The 19,288-nt window shown below is 59.5% G+C and overlaps 1 protein-coding gene across 1 annotated transcript in view; it reads right to left on the bottom strand.

The window, feature by feature from the left end:
• Ramp1 (receptor activity modifying protein 1) overlaps positions 1–19,288 on the bottom strand; it is a 33,467-nt gene that overhangs the window by 6,363 nt on the left and 7,816 nt on the right. The window contains exon 2 of the mRNA XM_042702329.1: positions 14,560–14,698. Within this exon, the coding sequence (XP_042558263.1) occupies positions 14,560–14,698 (139 nt within the window). The remainder of the gene's footprint in view (positions 1–14,559; positions 14,699–19,288) is intronic.

The raw sequence follows: 19,288 nt of genomic DNA on the forward strand, positions 1-19,288 counted from the left end.
TGGGGCTCAAGTGGTAGAGCGCTTACCTTGAGCTGAAGAGCTCAGGGACAGCGCCCAGGCCCAGAGTTCAAGACTCACAACCGACAAAAAAGAAGAGGAAAAAGAAAAGAAGTGTGACTGGGATTCAGGGTCCAGACCCTTTCTAACAGGGCTGGTATGAGGGGACGGGCGGACAGCCACAATCTTGGGGTGTCCCCAGAGCTGATGGCGCACCATAGCCTCCATCCTTCCCACAAATCAGCATCCCGAACCATGGGACAGGGAGTGCGGGCTTGGGATGAGAAGACTGGGAGACACGCCCCCCCCCCCAGACGCCTCCCACCCAGAATAGAAAGTTCTTGCCCAAAAAGGGCAATTCTCCAGTTCCACGAGAACCGAGCACTCCCAGGGCTGAGCCTGAGCTGCCATGACTATTTTTGGTCCTTCAGTGAGTGCCTGCTTTTTGTAGCACAGGAATGCACGGTCCCCTCTCCTCCCTCCCTCCCTCCCTCCCACCCAAGGGAATTCTCTGGTCTCATCTGTTCCGAGGCGCTCAGCTGTCATTTCTGTATAAATAAACAGGATAGACCAGGCAGCCGTCCCCGCACGGGAACTCTTTTTAGCTGTAGTGGCTGGCATTGCAGGGAGAAGGCGAGGAGCGGGGAGGCTGGGCCGCCGCGGTCGGTGGTATGTGGGCAGCCAGCCCAGGTGGCACTTCCTTCCCAAGACACCCCAGGTGCCCGGGCTCCTCAGGCGGAAGATGAGGAGATGGTGGATCGTATGTCACCCAAACTCCCCAGAAAGCAGGTCCGGGTGGGGGGAAAACAGCCGTTCACCCGTGATCTCCCCGTGTGGCCAGAGCGGGTGCCCGGCACTGGCTCAGAGATGACTTTGGTTTTCAACAACGTGGCTTGCTGCCGTCACAAATGCCTTCCCTCCTCGCCACGGGGCTGGCCTGTGCCAACAGCCTGTGGCCTTTTCCACTTGCAGCATGAGTCCTTGCCAGCCAGAGACCTCGCTGGCCAGAGACCTCGCCGGCCAGAGACCACCGGCCAGAGACCTTGCCGGCCAGAGACCACCCGGCCAGAGACCCTGTGCCCACGGCTAGAGCAGAGAGGGAGCCAGTCTACAAGCCTCCCCTGCATTCTAGTCCTTGGGGGCCAGGAGAGGGAGAAGAACACAGAGGCAGTTGGGGGACAATGGAGCCTAGTGACCCCACAGCTCAGGGCCGCCCAGGACAGATGGATGGACAGACAGATCTGCCTTTGGGGCTTGAGTGTCTCCAAGGTTAACCACACCGAAGGTGGCGTAAGCGGAACACGAAAGGAAAAGGAATCAGCCGGGCGGTGCCACAAGGCGCGCTCGCTCCGCGCCAGCTCCCACATCCCTATTAGGCAGCGAGAAAAAGCCAAGGAATTCCCAGAGCACAAGGCGTGAGTCAGGACTGTGCTTTGACGACAGAACTACAAACCGAAACATTAGTAAGAACAGGATGAAATTAAAACAAAACTCAATCCCTAGGGCTGGGAAGGTGGCTCAGTGGTAGAGTGCTTGCCTTGCATCCATGAGGCCCTGGGTTCGATTCCTCAGCACCACATAAGCAAAAAAAAGCTGGAAGTGGTGCTGTGGCTCAAATGGTAGAGCATTAGCCTTGAGCTGAAGAGCTGAGGGGCGGTGCCCAGACCCAGAGTTCAGGCACCATGACTGGCAAAAAAAAAAAACAAAAACTCAATCCCTAGAAATAAGAGCTTGCATACAGTCTTGGTGTCACCCAAGAATTTAAAATTTCAATTATAGGCAATTAAAACAATCAAAGCACTACAGCTTATATAAACTCACAGAACAAGCCCCAAACTGAATTCTGAAAAAAGCCTGTTGTAAATAATCTTAATACTGTGAAACACATAGAGGAAAATTAAATATTCAATTGAACTTTTTACATAATAATAATAAACCTCTCAACAGGGCAATAAACATTAAAATTAATAAGCATTAAAAACTAGTATTTATGGAAATATTTAAAAGGTAATAAAACGGCAATACATTCAATAGTTCTTGAGAAAAATAGAACCATGCAACAGATCCATTTCTTTAAAAGAAAAACAAACCCAAAACAGCCAAATCCTGAGGAGAGGAGGCAGGTGCTCTACCACCTGAGCCACACCCTGTCCTTTTTTGCTTTAGTTTTCACAGATGGTCTCTCACATTTTCTCTCAGGGCTGGTCTCAGACTGCAATCCTCCAACCTGGGCCTCTTGTACAGCTGGGTTTATAGACACATACCACCACTGCCAGCTTGTTTGCTGAAATGGCATCTTCTAACTTTGCAGCCAGACTGGCGTTGAACTGTATGATGATATCTGCCTCCTCAGTAGCTGGGACTACAAGTATGAACTACCATGTCTGGCCTACAAGTTCTTAAGACCACAGAAAAAGACATCAAGCTTCCTAGCTCTTCACAAATGCCATTAGACTTCGCCTAGCTATGGAGAGCGAGGTAAAAGATGGCTTATTCTGGGACTTCCTGGGGCCTGCTATCGGAAAGTTACACTTCAGTATATCTCAGGAGAAAGACTGGATGGAATTGAGCATTTCTCTCTGCTTTAAAACCTGTCACGTGTGTCAAGCACAGGTTTCTCTCGACTGGCAAGCCCCGTGTAGTGTGGCTGCTGACCACAGGCTCTCACGGGTTGGGGACAGTGGCAGTGGCCCAGGCTCTCCCCTCTGTCTTCTCTCTGGAAGTTTCTGTCTTTGATGTCAGGGCTTGCACCCAAGATTGCACAGATAGTCAGAGCAGGGCCTTTCTGCTCGCTTCCTGTTTACCGAAAGCCACTGAGCAGCCCTCGGGCACGCAGCATGGGGACACACAGCTTCCCAGATTCCTAACGGTCTATCTGCTTGAGCTGTACAACGCGCACTTCTCACATCCCAGCAGAGCCACCTGAGCCACACTTCCATTCCTGTTTTTCACTCACTCATTTGGAGATGCTTTCTACCTCTCTGGCCTTGAATGGAGATCCTCTAGATCTCAGCCTCCTGAGTAGCTACTAGGATTATAAGTGTGAGCCACTGGGTCAGAGCTCCTCTCCTTTTAACCGTCCCAGTCCACAGTCCGTAGCTCTTGGAAGGCTGGCCAGGCTGCCCCACGGGCTCCAGCTGGGTGAACCAGCCCCGACAGGTCTACAGACAAGAACCATCCTCCACGCTCTTCTCAGGGCCCGACTTGGCTCACACTTTGCAGACACACCACCTGGCCAGGTCCTTGGGCCCTGCCGCGCCCCCACCTGCCCATTCCACCCTAGTGCAGCTGCCCTTTCCCTCTGCCCTGGATGAGGCTCTGCCTTGTGACCTGCAGGGCAGGGGGAGTCCTCCTCCCCTCTGCACAGGGTGGGGTGCTGAGGATGAGCAGGGCCCGTGACACCAGGGTCCACCAGAGGGCGCCATTCGGGACCTGCTCCCCAGGCTCAGCATTTGAGGGGAGGGGGTGGGTGGGGTGTCTGGAGCACAGGAGCCCTGGGTTAGTCCAGGGTTCCTATGGGGACAGCAGGTCTGTCGTGGGGAGCCCTGTGCTCCCGACACGGGTGCCTTTCCCAAGGGAGGCCCAGACTGCGCACTGAAAGCCATGCCAGGTCCCCGCGGGCCCTCTGCCTGCGCAGGAGCAGACTCGGAGAACGGGGTCCCAGAGGCAGGCTTTGTGGGCCCTAGCTCTGCCTCTGGGCCGTGGAATGGGGGCACACCCTCCTCCACACAGCAGGGCGCAGGGGTGACCCAGGCCCTCGCCAACTCCTCCTGCCCCCCCCCCCTTCGCCCCAGGCCTGAGTGAGCCCATCTCTCCTCACTGGCTTCTAAGCCCATGGCCCGCTCGGCGTGGCATGCGTGGCTCCGGCCCAGACCCGGCCCGGAGCTGCCAGGCTGGCTTCCCTCGGAGAGGCCTCCGGGGGTGGGCACGGGGCCAGCTCTGAGAACAGGCCCCAGCAGGAACCCGTGCCCTGCGCGGGGAGAGGAAGCCGTGTTAGCATTCAGGAGGTGTGCAGGGGAAGTCACAGGCAGCCGAGTCCGAGGCACAGCACTGCGGCCGATTACACGCACAACTAGGCACGTGCGATTTCCCCCAGGGGACCCCCTCCCCCACGTGGCTCCCTGGTCTGGGAGGACCAGCTGACCTGCGGGCCAGGCATTGTGGGGTGGCCACTGCACCCCGGCCTGCCAGGCCCCGGCACTGCCACACGCCTAGAACACAAGTGTGACACGTGTGTGGTCCTGGATTAGAAGGGCCGGCCAGGCTACTATATTTGGCCGCGGTGCTCTGGGGACGCCGTGCTCGTGAAGCAAGGCTGGGCTCCAAGCCCTGGGCCTTTCTCCTGTCCACCCCAGCACCACCCAGCACGGGGACAGATGCCCCAAGGCTTGGCTGCCCCCCCTCTGTGCCCCAGAAACCCTCCTGTCTCCCACGGATCACAGGCTCACAGGGACTCTTGGCTGGGCTTAAACAGCTCTCCCCTGCCCACCAAGCCTCACCCTGCCCAGGTGGCCATTGTCACCTGATCCAGGCCGCCTCCCTGCCCCTCCCCCCTCCCCCCTTGGGCTGCACAGAGGGGGAGGGACACATTCTCTGCTACTGGGGCCAGCCGGGAGACCCATCGATCTATCACTTGCTATGCTGGGCGCTGAGCCGGGCTGGCGCTGGGCAGCTGTAGGACGGGTCCTGAGTGTGGTCAGGAGCTCAGCCCAGCCTTGCCGGCCTGTGTCTGTCTCCACAGTGTCCCTGCAGGGGAGCAGGGCCCCACACCCAGAGGGGACGGCCAGCTGACCTCCCGTGGGAGTCCGCGCAGCTCTGCTCAGTGTCTAACCACGTCCACACGCTGGGAGCCCCCAGCCCTCAGCAGTCCTTGGGGATTCACAGCCTCTCAGAGCCATGCCAGGCACCGGCCAGGCTCAGGTCACCACGCAGGACCACGCCGGGGAGGGACCCAGGGACCAGGCGCAGTCCAGGCCCGTCGGTGTCTCCCTCCCCCTCTCCCTTTCCTGCTCCTCTGTCTCTGTCTATCTTTGTCTCTCTGTCTCTCTGTTCCAGCAAGGTATCATCAACCAAGTCACGCAGCAAGCCACTGTACCAGAAGGAGGTAAATACACTTATCAAAATGACCTCTCCATCTCTGCTGACAGGAAGCCCAGCGGCGGAGCCAGAGCTGTGCCCACAGGGTGTGGGGGTACCCCGACAAGCTGTCCTTCACACAAAGGCAGCAGAAGCACCACAGAAAATTCCAGTTCACCACATGGCCTACTGCTGGGCTCTACTTCAAATAATGGTCTGAACTGGGAAGATTTGTACGTGTGAGAAAGAGGGTGTGGAAAATAATAAGACCCACTTGAATTAACACGCTGTGTGAAGATGGCGCAGGAAGGCCCTAGCAGAGCCTGAGACAAAGGAGTGACACAGAGACGCACAGTGCAAAACAGCACAAAGAGACAGATGGGGACGAGAAACTGGTGTGAGAATATTAACTACAATCCGGAGGAGGGAGTGGGGGAAGGAGGGGAAGAGAGAGAGAGGAGAGGAGAAAGGAAACGAGGGCCGGGCGCCTGTCATCCTAGCTACTCAGGAGGCTGAGATCTGAGGATCTCGGTTCAAAGCCAGCCCAGGCAGGAAAGTCCATGAAACTCTTATCTCCAATAAACCACCAGAAAACTGGGAGTGGCACTGTGGCTCAAGTGGTAGAGCGCTTGCCTTGCATGCCTGAGGCCCTGGGTTCGAGTCCTCAGCACCACATAAGCAAAAAGAAAAAAGCCGGAAGCGGCGCTGTGGCTCAAGTGGTAGAGCACTAGCCTTGAGCTGAAGAGCTGAGGGACAGCGCCCAGGCCCAGAGTTCAAGGCCCACGACTGACAAAAAAAAAAGGAAAGGAGGGAGGAAGAGGGAGAGGGAAAGAGACAGACACAGACATGGAAGAAGACACACACAGAGTGAAGAAGGGAGGGGAGGAAGAGACAGAGAGAGAGGGAAGGAAGGGGAGGGGCTGTCAAATCCCCAGACCCCATGCACATGGCTCCACGACAGAATGCATGTCTCACACTCCATTGCCAGATGAATGGCAAATAGCGTGCTATTTTTTTTTTTTTGTCAGCTGTGGGACTTGAACTCAGGGCCTGGGTGCTGTCCCTGAGCCTCTTTGTGCTCAAGGCTAGCGCTCTACCATTTGAGCCACGGCTCCACTTCCGGTTTTTGAATGGTTAATTGGAGATAAGAGTCTCACAGGGACTTTTCTGCCCAGGATGACTTGGAACCAGATTATAGGTGTGAGCCACCGGTGCCCAGCTACACAACAGGGAGCAAAAGAATGAGAATCTAGCATCAAAAATAAAAATAAAAAAGACAAAAGCCAGCATGCCTACAGACAACACAGAGACAAGATGCTATTCCATTGTTAAAAAGCTTGTCAGCCAAGTGCCAGCAGCTCATGCCTGTAATCCTAGCTACTCAGGAGGCTGAGATCTGAGGATCATGGTTCAAAGCCAGCCCAGGCAGGAAAGTCCTCGGGACTCTCATCTCCAATAAACCACTAGAAAACCAGAAGTGGCGCTGTGGCTCAAGAAGTACAACACTCGGGCTGGGAAGGTGGCTCAGTGGTAGAGCACTTGCCTTGCATGCATGAGGCCCTGGGTTCGATTCCTCAGCACCACATAAGCAAAAAGAAAAAAGCCGGAAGTGGCGCTGTGGCTCAAGTGGTAGAATGCTAGCCTTGAGCTGAAGAGCTGAGGGACAGCGTCCAAGCCCAGAGTTCAGGCCCTATGACCGGACCCAAAAACAAAACAAAACAAAAAAACAAAAGAAGTACAACACTCGCCTTGAACTGAAGAGCGCAGGGACAGTGCCCAAGCTCAGAGTTCAAGCCCCATGACCAACAACAAAAAAAGCTTGTCCTTGTCTGGTTGAAATCCAACAAGCAGCTTGCAGAAGAGAAAATTAGAACAGATTTTTTTCATCTTAAACAGGAACATGTAAAACAACAAGCATGGGCAAGGATAGTGGAAGCATTTTACACTCACGTGTAAAAACACAACACTGAGACCTGCTGGGATTGTTTTAGAATGGGGGGAAGGAGGAGGGAGTCAGGTTAGTCAAGGTAGGTTGTAAGCATAGAACCCCATGTATAACTAATACATGCTAATGAAATACTTTAAAAAGATTAGTCTATAATCCTAGCTATTCAGGAAGTAGGGATAGGAGGTTCACAGTTCAAGGATGGCCAGGGCAAAAGCGTGAGACCCTTCCCGATAAACTAAGGCAAAAAGGGCTGGAGGCATGGCTCAAGTGGTAGAGTGTCTGCCTCACAAGTGTCGCTCTGAGTTCAAACCCCAATACTGTCAGTAAAAGAAGGATAAAGGACTGAACCTGGGAGAATTAAAACATATCTGCCAACTAAACAATCTTAAGAAAGCCATGAAGACAATGACAAACTAGGAGACAGGAAGATTTTATAAGGAAAAGGCTAGTGTTCTGCCACTTGAGCCACAGTGCCACTGTTGGCTTTGAAGTGGGAAATTGGAGGTAAGAGTCTCACGGGGACTTTTCTGCACGGGCTGGTTTCGATGCTCAGATCTCAGCTTCCCAAGTAGCCACGGATTACAGGGGTGAGCCGCCAGCTCCTGGCTTTGCCCATATATTTGAATCTGTATTTTAATGCAACTACACACTGTGTTAAAGAGATAAACACGATTTCAAAACCCCAGAACAACTCAAAGGAAACAGACAGCATCTCGTGGGTGCATGATGCTCTTCCAATGGAGTTTGTGGGTTAGGCAGGGCTGTGGCCAAACCCCGCAGCTGGCGGCCCAGGAGCCGGGATGCAGGGGGTCACCAGGGAGCTTACCCCAGCGCAGAGATGCCAAAGTTGACATGATGCATAAAGGAGAAATAATATTGATGGTACAAGGACACACGGTTAACCTCAGAACTTACAGATCGATCAAAGAAGATTTGAAATACCTTCAGCATTGCTACTTTCCTCTCATTTTTTTTTTTTTTTGGAGTTCATGACTGCTCTAAATAATAGTTAAAGCCCGCAGCCCCCAAACCGGGAGGAGCACACAGGAAAGGGCGTGGCCAGCATCTTCAGTGGGACCCAGAAGCAGCAAATAACCAACAAACCAGTTCCACCTCCAGATAACCGGAGCCAGCCTGCTGAAGCAGCCTGATAAAGATCTGCACGCTCAGCCGAGCAGCCCACGAGGAAGTGGGCGGCTTCTCATCTACTGCCACGTGGGCAGCCACGGGATTCCCAGAACCAGCAAGCCTGGCCTGGGGCCTGGGGCAACCAAGTCTCCTCTGCATAGCCTGGATAACTCTGGAACTTTTGGGCTTGGTGTGTGTATGGGCGGGGAGGGGGGGGGGAGGACGTCCTGGGGGAAGCAGGGAAGAGGATGAGCTCCAGCGAGCCCCCCCTCACCGGACGTGGCCCACCTGCTAGTCCTGTGCCGGGAGGGAGGGTGTCTGCTTAGCGTCTTCCGGCGTCTGACCTTTTCTATTCTGACATGGTCTGAGATTTCAAAACAGCTGTTAGTCACCTGATGGATAAAGATGTCATGGTGGCCTGGCCTGGCCTGGCGCTCCAGCCTCGTGCCGGGGCTGTGTCTGCCATGTCCTCCAGGGAGCAAGACCCTCACCCCCCGCCCCGACCCGCAGGCGGGCATCCGCAGCCCGCCGGGCGCCCCGGGCCCAGCATTCAGGGCCCCCTGAGGCACCCCCAGCTGCAGTGCCACTCTGGGGCACCGTCCACTCACGAGGGCACCACAACCCAAATTAAAGATGGTGGCACATGGCACGGGGCAGCTGCTGGTGCTGGAAGGGCCACAGCTGAGCCACGGCAGAGGCAGCCTCTCGGCCTTGGAGACGCAAGGACGGCTACTCCTCACCCCTGCAGCGCCTCGCCAGCCCGGCATCCCTCCCTCCCCACCTCCTCCAGCCCCGCAGCTCCTCCCCCACCCCTGCAGGGCCACACTGGCACCCATGGGGGAGGGGTGCAGGAAGTGAATTCTCAGTGCTCTGCTCTCTCATCAATACAAAACCCCAGACTGCATCCCCCTCCCCCCCCCCAGACTGCATCCCCCCCCCCCTTCCTCCACAGTCTGTCCCCAAAGCACAAGCCCTGACCTGGATGTGGAGCTCAGGTCAGCGGGGCTGAGCTCTGGTGCAGCACAGCGGAGCTGGAGGGGGGACAGACAGGCGGAGAGGCCTGAGGCCCGCGCAGGCCGGGTCTGCGCATGAGTGTCCAGCGGTTCCACGGGCTCCGTTGAGAAGCCATCTAAGTGCAAACTTCAGGGACACAGCTTAGAGAGCGTGAGGAGAGGCTGCTCTCCTTTCCTTGGCCCCGCAGAGGGACGGAGCTCAAGAGACAGTGAGAGGGCAGAAGCGGCCGTGCAGCGTACTGGAGTGGCCACCTGCCCCTGCCTCTGTGGAATCCAGTGTTGCCAGCCCTGGAGACATCAGCCCCACAGCCAGGAGGTGAAGGGTGGATGGACCTGCCCCCCCCCCCCGCCCCCTGCGGGCCGGCCCAGGTGCTGGCAGGGAGGCGGAGGCAGGCACAGGCGCAGACCTCGCTCTGCAAGCTGCCGGCCAAGCAGGAGGGACCCAGGCTGGTGCCAGGGGCTCCCATGCAGCCTTGTGTGGGGGCCTTGTCTATGGCAGGGTCCTGTGCACCCAGGGGACAGCTCAGGTCGCCACCCCAGGAAGTGGGGGGCAGGCAGAGAACATGCTGGAGCCCTCAGGATCCTAGAAGATGCCTCCTGCCCAGTTCCTGTTGAAATTCAAAACAAAAGCAGTTGCTCCAAGGCTGCCGTTGAATTGGGAGCATTTCCAGACTGGACGCTTGGACCGGGCACAAGGGGGCTGTGTGCCTGCGAAGGGGGCGACGGCCTGGGGAGCTGGGGGCCGGCACAGCCCACCTAGGTCAACCCCGAAAGGGCTGACCCAGCACAGCCCGCGTAGGTCAACAGTCAGCAGCAGCACTCCTCTGGGGAGACTGATGCTGAGGTGCAGTGGGGAGCAAGCACCTGCTCCCGGGGTCCTCACGCCTCCCATAGCTGGCAGCTGGTCACCGTGCCTGCCGGGCTCGGTGTGGCACACCAGACCCCCGGAGCCTCGGCGACTCGGCGGAGCCTCGGCCTCAGACTCGGGTCAACGCCACGGAGACCAGGCTTCGGGTACCAGGACGCAGGAGTTACCTCGAGCCAGGCAGACCATGTGGCCGCTCTAGGGCAGAGACCAGGTGCCCTGCGGGGCTGAGACAAGGCCGAGTCCTCTGGGTGCTGCTGGGGGCTGCTGACCGGGCAGCCGTGCCCACCAGCACCGCCCCACCTTTGCCAGGCGACACTGCACACACGGTGGCGGTGCAGGAAGGGTGGAGCGATGACCCCTTCCTTCATCGGTATTCATCTGACAGCAAGGTGAACAACAACATCTCCCCATTGGCTATTTTAAAACCAGTCACTTTGCTGGGCGCAGGTGGCTCCTGCCTGTCATCCTAGCTAACTCAGGAGGCTGAGATCCGAGGATCGTGGTTCAAAGCCAGCCCAGGCAGGAAAGTCCGTTAGACTCTAATATCAATAAACCACTAGAAAACCAGAAGTGGCGCAGTGGCTCAAGCGGTATAGCACTTGCCTTGAGCTGAAGAGCATGGGGACAGCACCCAGGCCCCACGAATGACCAAAAAACCCACAAAAAACAGTCACTTGCCTAAAACGATAGAAGATGGAAAGATCCTACGCACCAGCAATGCCGTCTCTACTTTCACCAGAAAGGACATCAGTATGTTGAAGAGCCTTCTTCACTAGAGCCCGTGAAATGGAAAGCGCCCTAAGCGAACGTCAGTGGATGGATGGACCAGGAGAATGCAGTGTACACATCAGGTGGGGTACTATTCACCCCTAAACAACGGACTCAACAGCGCGGAGGGAACTGGGTCACACGTCAGGTAGAGGTACATCAGGCACAAAAGCTCAAGTACCACATGGCCTCAGGTGGACAAAGCGGGTGTGGGGGGGCGGGACCGCAGAGCGGTGGGCGGCGGCTGCTGTGTGGGTTAGGAGCAGGCGCAGGGTGACCGCAGAGTTCAGTAAAGCGCAGTTAACTTTTCCGAAGGTGGCCCAGAGCAGGGCGGGCTCTTAGCTCACACGCGGTCTTCACGACAGCAGTGTTTCATTACCTAGCTTCAACACGCCAGGGCATGCACACACGGTGTGGGGTACGAGCGAGCGCAGGCGGGCGGCCCTGCCCACCTTCTGGCTGGCTGGGGCACACGTGGGATTCTCCTGAGCTGTTTGGCTTCCTTTCCCCCTCCTGTGCTCCCAGGCGCCTGCTTAGGGCCATAATGGGAGGAAGTACACCGGCACAGCTCTAGCGCAGTCGGGCAGCTGGGCAGCGGGCGCCGGCGCTGGGGGGAAAGCACACAGAGGGGAGCACGCGGCGTCCCTCACCTCATCCCAGGATTCCAGGGTCTACATGAACGTAGAGCCCCAACAATACAAACACGTGCGGGTACCGGCCATCTCAGCGGATGCTGTCTGAAATGGGAAAACGCTGCCGAGCTGCCATGTCCAGTGGAGTGTTCTGCAGCCAGCTGAGAAAATGAGTGAAGAGTTTCTCCATCTATTGATAAGGAGTATTTTCTAGAACATACTTTCAAGCAAACAAACCATGGAGCAAAGGCAGATAATGATGACAGTACCCACTGTGTAAGAAAGAGGACATAAGAAAAAAAATGCACTCTGCTCACTTGTGCAAAAGCAATACAGGCAAGAATCAGTAGAAGCAATGAGATGCTCACCCGCAGGAGGTGGGGGGGGGCGCGAGGGAGGGGACAGGACTGTTCTCTGAACACACCATTGGGCGGAGCTCTGGCTCCAGCCGGTGGGACTCCAGTCCTGCATCAGTGTGGCCAGGTGCCAGGCCCCAGGCCCCAGCAGTGCCGTGGGCCTCAGCATGCTGCTGGGCGGGGCAGGGTATTTGGAGGTGTGCCTGCTCTGCAGGCCCAGGGCCAAGCAAAGGAGATGATGCAGGTGGGGCCTCACTGTCCCTGCAGAGTTCCCAGCAGCTACTGTGAGATAGAGTTTGGACCGGCGGGACCCCATAGTCGTATAAGGCACAGTTGGAAGCAGGGGTTATCAGCACTATTCCATACGGTTAAAGACCTGCTCATGCTTTCTTCTAGCATCTGTATGGCTTCTAGGGGACATGTGATCTGTGTGTATGTGTGCACGCGTGTGTGTGTGCACGTGTGTGAGTGCACGCGTGTGTGTGTGCGCGCATGTGTGTGTGTGTGTGTGTTCTGGCTCTTAAATTCCATTCTCTAATAAAGCAACCAGGGCCCTTGGACAAATGGCTGGTTCTAGGGTAGAGACTTAGCAGGGGCACTTGAGCACCTGTGGTGCCCAGAAGTGGCCGCTCAGTGGCTGTGGGAGAGGCACAGGGCACTGGACAGCACCGTGCTGGTGAGTGCTGGGACCCTTTGGGGAACCTTGGACTAATTTGACCCACCTGAGTAATCTAGAACATTCTCCATGGCAAGGCTGTCTGACTGGCATCTTCAGCTCCACTTGTACCCCAACTCCCCTTGCTGCAGGTACGAGAGGCCCACAGGCCTCAGGGGTGAGGACGTGAATCCTCTGCAGGCCAGGGCTGGCAGGGCTGCATCACTGGCTGAGGTGCTACCACAAGCTGTTGCTTCCTAAAGGGACTTATGCACACATGCATGTGCGCGCACACACACACCTATGCATATGCGTAATACATAGAATGCTGGGCCTGAGGCTTGCTAGGCAGGTGCTCTACCACTTGAACCACAACCCTAGCCTGTACAGAAGAAATTTCCTAGCAAGTCCCCCTTCTATTCCAGCCCCTACAGGACTCTAAAATCAGTGAGCCCTCTTTGGCCTGCCCGCTAATCTTCCCTCTTTGCAGTCCCCGCCTGGGAAGAGGCCTGTGGGCCTCTGGGTGGACGGGGAACGGGTAGGGCGACCTCCTGGGGGACACACTGCATCTCCCCTGCCAGGCCTCTGGCTTGCCATCAATCTGCACACATCACAGAGGGACGGCTGAGCAGAGCCCGCGGTTAGCGCATCTCCCGCACAGCGGGCAGACGGCCAGTTAGCCTTGGAACAGGCTGATTTGTTGTTGTTGTTGTTTTTCTCTACTTCCAGCTCTGGATCCATTCCTCTGGTCAGAAAACGGGACGGGAAATGCTGTGGATCTGGAGAGGGTCTCCAGTACACCCCGCAGGGCTGTGTGGGCCCTGGTCACGGGGCGTCCCGGGCCTGGGCACCCCCCACCCCCCCGGGGACCTCCAGAGCATGGCGCGAGATCTGCAGTCTCAAATCCCCCTGAGCTTCCTCTTCCACTCCCAAGGCAGAGCTCCACTTCTGGCTCTGCTCTGCCCGGGGAATGAATCGGAGAGCAGTGGCTGATGGGAGGGGGAGAGAGCCAGATGGCCATCATGGCCTTGACTGAGGGAGACAAAGCGGCCGCTGCCACCCGACCCTGGCCACAGGAGCTCCCAGGGGGCCTTAGAGCGGGCCACGGTGGGGCCAAGCGGGCTCCGTTGGTGGGGAGAGGCCGGAGCCAGGGCTCAGAAGGGCAATGTGGCCCCCAACCCAGGGTGCTATGGACAGAAGACTAGCTGTGGGTGCTGGGCGCAGGTGCAGGCCAGCCTCACCCATGGGGAAGGGCCTGGAGTTCAGTCCACTCTGTCCCCCCAATTCCCAGCAGGAGACCAGGGGTGCCCAGCACCCTCAAAGGGACGCAGTATGAATGACAGCGGCTCCACCTTCCTGTGTGTGTGGGGGGGATGCTCCCACCCATCAGCTCCAGCTCTCTGTTCTCTCACACCTCAGGCCGAAACACCGGGCGGGGTGCCCTGCTGTCTGCACTGCGCGGGCGCACCCTGCACGTGACCCCCGACTCCTCAGCAGACCCGCTTGCCAGTTCCTGGCAACGGCTTGAAGCCTTTCCTGGTCCCCGAGCCCTGGCTCTGGGGCCGCAGGTTTCCTGCCGCAGGCCCTGGCCGAGCCGCCCCCAGTGCCCGCGCTGCAGCACACACCAAGCCTGGAACGTGGACCGTGACACCCAGTTCTGATTCCTGCTCCTGCGGGGTGCCTGGCCTGGCTGAGGAGCACCCCAGGCCTGCGGGGGGGGTGTCCCTGGGACCCAGAGGCAGCGAGCGAGCCCCTAGGAGTGGGAACGAGGTCCCGAGCAGGACAGGGCGGCCCTCGGAGGGACGGGTTGGGGAGGGTGGGGGAGGGCCGCCCTGGCCTGGCTAGAGGCCCAGCGGGACGCCCCGCCTGGCTCCAGCTCAACCTGCTCTGACCTAGCTCAGCTCTCCCAACCTGCTGCCACCACCAGCGGAGGCCACCGCCACTGTCAATACCCATGCCGCCCACTTACGCTCACGGCACCCACCGATGCCCTCCTTCGACGCCCTCCTTCTCCCCAACCTCCCCCCCCATCACCCTGGACTGTGGACAAGTGCGCCGCTGAGGCCCGTGGGCGGCTGGCTCTGGGGCGCCCGCAGCCTCACCCCTGCGGGGACTCACCCGATGGTCTTCCCCCAGTCGCACCACAGCGTCCTCCCCACGGCCTCCATGTTCTCCTTGAAGCGGGCCAGGCACTGCTCCTGGATGAGGGTGCTGTAGTCCGTGTCCTGGTAGGCGGTGACCGTGAAGAGCTGGGTTGCTGCAACAGAGGGTACGGGGCGTCACTGCCTGCCCCCCCCAGTCTCCCTGAGGCTCCCCCAGCCTGGCCCCGCCCCGGGCTCCTCTTCAGCTCCCTTCAAAGGCCCAGCCTGCAGCACGGGCCTTACAACCGGCGCCTCTGAGCCTCCACTGGACACGGGGAAAGCAAAGTCTGCGGCCTCCATCTGAGCACGGACCCCCAATACCACCAGGCAGTTCCCTGGGTGAGGGGAGGGCTCCTTCCTGCCCAGGCGGCCGGCACGGGGGGGCTGCGTGGCACCACCCAGCCCTGGGGTCCCCGGGCACGTGTGAGGATGCACGCTCCGCACACACCACGCTGGTGAACAGACCTGAAGGCCACTCTGCCCTCACACCTCGACAAGGCCCAGACGCGAAGGTGACCTGCCAGCCACGCACAGCGCAGCACCCGTGTGCCCGCGTCTCTGAGCCTGCTTTGGGCTGGTGGGCACAGGCAGGTGAAGAGAGCTCTGCCTCTTGGCTCCCAGTGGCCCCTCTGCCAGGCTGGACACCCGCGTTCCTAGCCTCTTTAAGGGTCCTGTTCCCTGTTCTGAGTCAAGCTGCCAGCCCTCTCCTGCCCCTGGCTGAGCTGGGCATCCATGCCCCAGGGCACTGCGGCCCCACCTACCAGCCACACCGCCCACATCCCGCCCCACCGTGGGTCTCCTGGACGAGAAAGCCAAGTGCCGGCCTGGAGTCCACTGTGGCAATGGTGGAGTGGCTCCCCGAGGAGAGGCTGCTGCCAGGGTGGGGCTCTGGGGCCCCGGGATCTGGGGTGTGGGCTCTACTGGGAAATACAGAGGGGCCCCCTCAGCCCCTCCCACCCGGGAGCCCCCTCTCCTCATGCCCTCTCACACACGGCCTCTTCAAAGATGGGGAAACTGAGGCTCCAGGTTCAGAAACAGCATGAGGGCGCAGTGCCAGAGTCAATGCCAGCCGGTGCCGGCAATGCGGCCACGGGCAGGACCCGGCCTTGGATGTGGACGGGGGCGGGAAGGGGGGGCTGGGGCTGGCTGGGGCGGCCTGGAGCACAAGAGGGCCAACTGGGGCTGGAGGTACGTGGTGCAGAGCACAGCCCGGGGACGGGGCGGAGCACTGGTCCACCGCCTTACAGCTGCTTCCACCCAGCGCAGACGGGAAGAACGAGGGGAATTCCTGGACACGGCAAGGGCGACACAAGGCTCACCAACTGAGCCACAGGTCCAACTGAGACACAGGTGGAGAACGAGCCCTTGCTTGACCCTGGCTTCCAGCTAACAGAGCCCCTGCTTCCTGACGAGAGGAAAGGCCGTGTGAGCCTGTGGCGCTCAGGGCGTCGGTGGGGCTCGGGGCACATGGTCGGGGTGGCAGGGACGGGACGGCTCCTGGGGCTCACCCCCACACAGTCAGGGGAGGGAGCGGCACCACACTGCCCCAGCCGAGGGCGTCTCTGTGGACGCCGCCATCTGAAGGGTTGGGGCAGGGCACCGCTGGGCTCACACTGCCCCTGGGGCACTGTCTTAGGGCAGGGCGGGTGGCACATGCCAGTCAAGGGACTGGGCAGCACTGGGATGGAGTCAAAGGACTGGGCAGCACTGGGATGGAGTCAAAGGACTGGGCAGCACTGGGATGGAGTCAAATGACTGGGCAGCACTGGGATGGAGTCCTGTGCCGTCTGGCCAGAGGGCACGGGGGCTGGAGGCGGCAGGGGAAGCACTGGCTGCTAGAAAGCTCGGGCGCAGATCCAGCCACCCAGGGAGCCCCACGGCCTGTCATGCGTGGAGGCCCCGTGCCCCATGACTCCTGGCACCTCGCCCTGCCCTGGGCGCGCATGGGAGACACCATTCCACAGTGAACCCCACGGCAGCCTGGCCCCTCCTGCGGCCCCTACCCCTTGGCCCCCTCCAGCGGCCCCCACCCCACCCTGACCCCCTCCGGCAGCCCCCACCCCACCCCCTGACCCCCTCCGGCGGCCCCCACCCCCACCCCCTGCCCCCTCTGGCAGCCCCCACCTCCCCTGAACCCCTCCAGCGGCCCCCACCCCACCCCCTGACCCCCTCCAGCAGCCCCCACCCACCCCGACCCCCTCCAGTGGCCCCCACCCCTACCCCCTGGCCCCCTCCGGCAGCCCCCACCCACCCCGACCCCCTCCAGTGGCCCCCACCCCCACCCCCTGCCCCCTCTGGCAGCCCCCACCTCCCCTGAACCCCTCCAGCGGCCCCCACCCCACCCCCTGACCCCCTCCGGCGGCCCCCACCCCACCCCGACCCCCTCCGGCGGCCCCCACCCCACCCCCTGACCCCCTCCGGCGGCCCCCACCCCACCTCCTGGGTGTGGGAAGCAGGGCCACAGAGCTTTCCTCTTTCCAGAGCGGAGCGTGCTATGGCCCCTGCTCTCTCTCTGGCCCGGCTCACGTCTGCACGGGCACCCGCACGTGGGCACGTGGGTTATTTCTCAGAGGAGTATCAGCTGCAGGGGGCCCAGCTGCGATGGGCACCCGGGACTGCAGCGTGTCGGGGCACTGGGGTCCCCATCGACGGCTCTCCCTCCTGTTCTGGGAGACAAGTGTGCAGTGTGCCTCAGCCAGGCTCCGGAGGCTCAACACAGGCGCAAGGCGGGTGTTGGGAGGCCCGAGCCACCAGGCCGCGGGGTGGGCAGGGCCAGCAGGAGCCACACCTGCCCGCAGAGCCAGTCCCCGGGCGAGGCCCTGCTGCCCTCTCCGGGGCACTGACTAGGGTCGGGAGTGAAGCTGCTGGGCCAGTGCCGTCCTGGTGCCTGGCTGGCACCCCGAGGGGCAGCACCCCACTCACAGGCCTCCCTGTTAGAGCATTCTCCTGCCACACTCGGTCCCCCAGGCCCGCCTGCAGCCCCCGGGTCACCTGGGCAGCTCTGTGGCCCACCTGCCTGGGGACCCCACGTCCCCCCCTCTCCAAGCCACCTCTGCCTCCCGAGGGTGGGACCCACTGTGCCCAGTCCAGTTATCCCCTGCTCTGTGGGGGCAGAGATACCCCTACTGCCCTCCTCCCCTGTCCCCAGGCCCCCAGTCTCATACAGTGAAGCCAGAGAAGCTGTGCAGGGAGGTCTGGAAACCAGGGCCGTTTTGCAGGCACAGGGCACCTACACATCCCCCCTCCCCCTCCCTCTTCCCCTCCTTCCCTCCCTCCCTCCCTTTCATCCCTCCTTCCCTTCCTTTCATCCCTCCCTCCCTTCCTTTGGTTCCTTCCTTCCCTTCATTCGTTCCTTCTTTTTTTATTGCCAGTCTTGGGGATTGAACTCAGGGCCAGGCACTGTACCTGAGCCTTTTTGTGCTCAAGGCTAGCGCTCTATTACTGGAGGCACGCTGCCACGGCCAGCTTTTTCTAAGTAGTTTATTAGAGATAAGAGATAGAAGTCTCACAGACTTTCCTGCCTGGGCAGGCTTGGAACTGTGATCCTCAGACCTCGGCCTCCCGAATAGCTAGGATTCCAGGCGTGAGCCACCGGCGCCCGGCTACCTCACATCTTTCTCAATGGTGCCCGATTTACTCATTTTTTACAGAAGGGAAAAGCAACATTGTAGTTTTAAAAACAATGAAATTCAAGGCTCAAGCCTATAATCCTAGCTACTCAGGAGGCTGAGATCTGAGGATCACAGTTCAAAGCCAGCCCAGGCAGAAAAGTCCCTGAGACCATCTCCAATGGACTACCGAAAAGCGGGAAGTGGGGCTGTGGCTCAAGTGACAGAGCGCTCATCTTGAAGAAAAGCTCAGGGACAGCGCTAGGCCTTGGCCTTGAGTTCAAGCTCCAGGACCAGCACAAATAAATGACAAAACAAGCTGTAGCAACGGCTCCTGGCGTGGTAGAGGAAGCTTGTTGTCCCCCAGCTAGAACCTTCTATAAGGCAACGACAGTCTCCTCCTCCCAGCAGCCCAGCGAGGGCAATTGAGGAAGGAGGGACCTGTCCGGCTGCGCTGGGCCTCCAGGAAAGAGGATCTCCGCACAAGGCCACCCTCTTCCTGTCACGTGACTTGGTCCTCCCGGTCACACTGAGGACAGCAGACCCGGCCGGCCCCAGCCCGCTGTCCTCCAGCTTGGTTCTAGTGATGCTTTTGTCCCTGTCCCCTGAGTGCCCTCTCTGTGCTGCTTTGGGGCTCTGGGCACAGTTCCTTGAGCATCCTGTGTGTCCCTGTCCCCCACTCCTGCTGGAAGCACACCGGCCTTCCCGCGGCTGGCGTGTGTGGTCACGGAGGCCTCCTCCCCGGCAGCGGCAGCCCCGCCACCCACAGGCCACCGCTGCCCACGCCCTGCTGCCACACCGCCTGTGCCCAACCTTGGTCTTGCCCTTCACGGCCTCTTGGCAGGTCTACCTACGGTGGACACTCACGCCATATTTAGCAACTTTGTTTGTTGGTTTTGTCTCGGTTTCTTTCTTTCTTTTTTGTTTGTGGGTCGTGGGGCTTGAACTTGGCCAGGGCACCGTCCCTGCGCTGTTCAGCTCAAGGCGAGCCCTCTACCACTTGAGCCACAGCGCCATTTCCGGTTTTCTAGTGGTTCATTGGAGATCAGAGTCTCATGGACTTTGCTGCCCAGGCTGGCTTTAAACTGTGATCCTCAG

The sequence above is a fragment of the Dipodomys spectabilis genome, unplaced genomic scaffold, assembly GCF_019054845.1.
Source record: "Dipodomys spectabilis isolate Male_0828 unplaced genomic scaffold, ASM1905484v1 ptg000321l, whole genome shotgun sequence".
Classification (NCBI taxonomy): Eukaryota; Metazoa; Chordata; class Mammalia; order Rodentia; family Heteromyidae; genus Dipodomys; species Dipodomys spectabilis.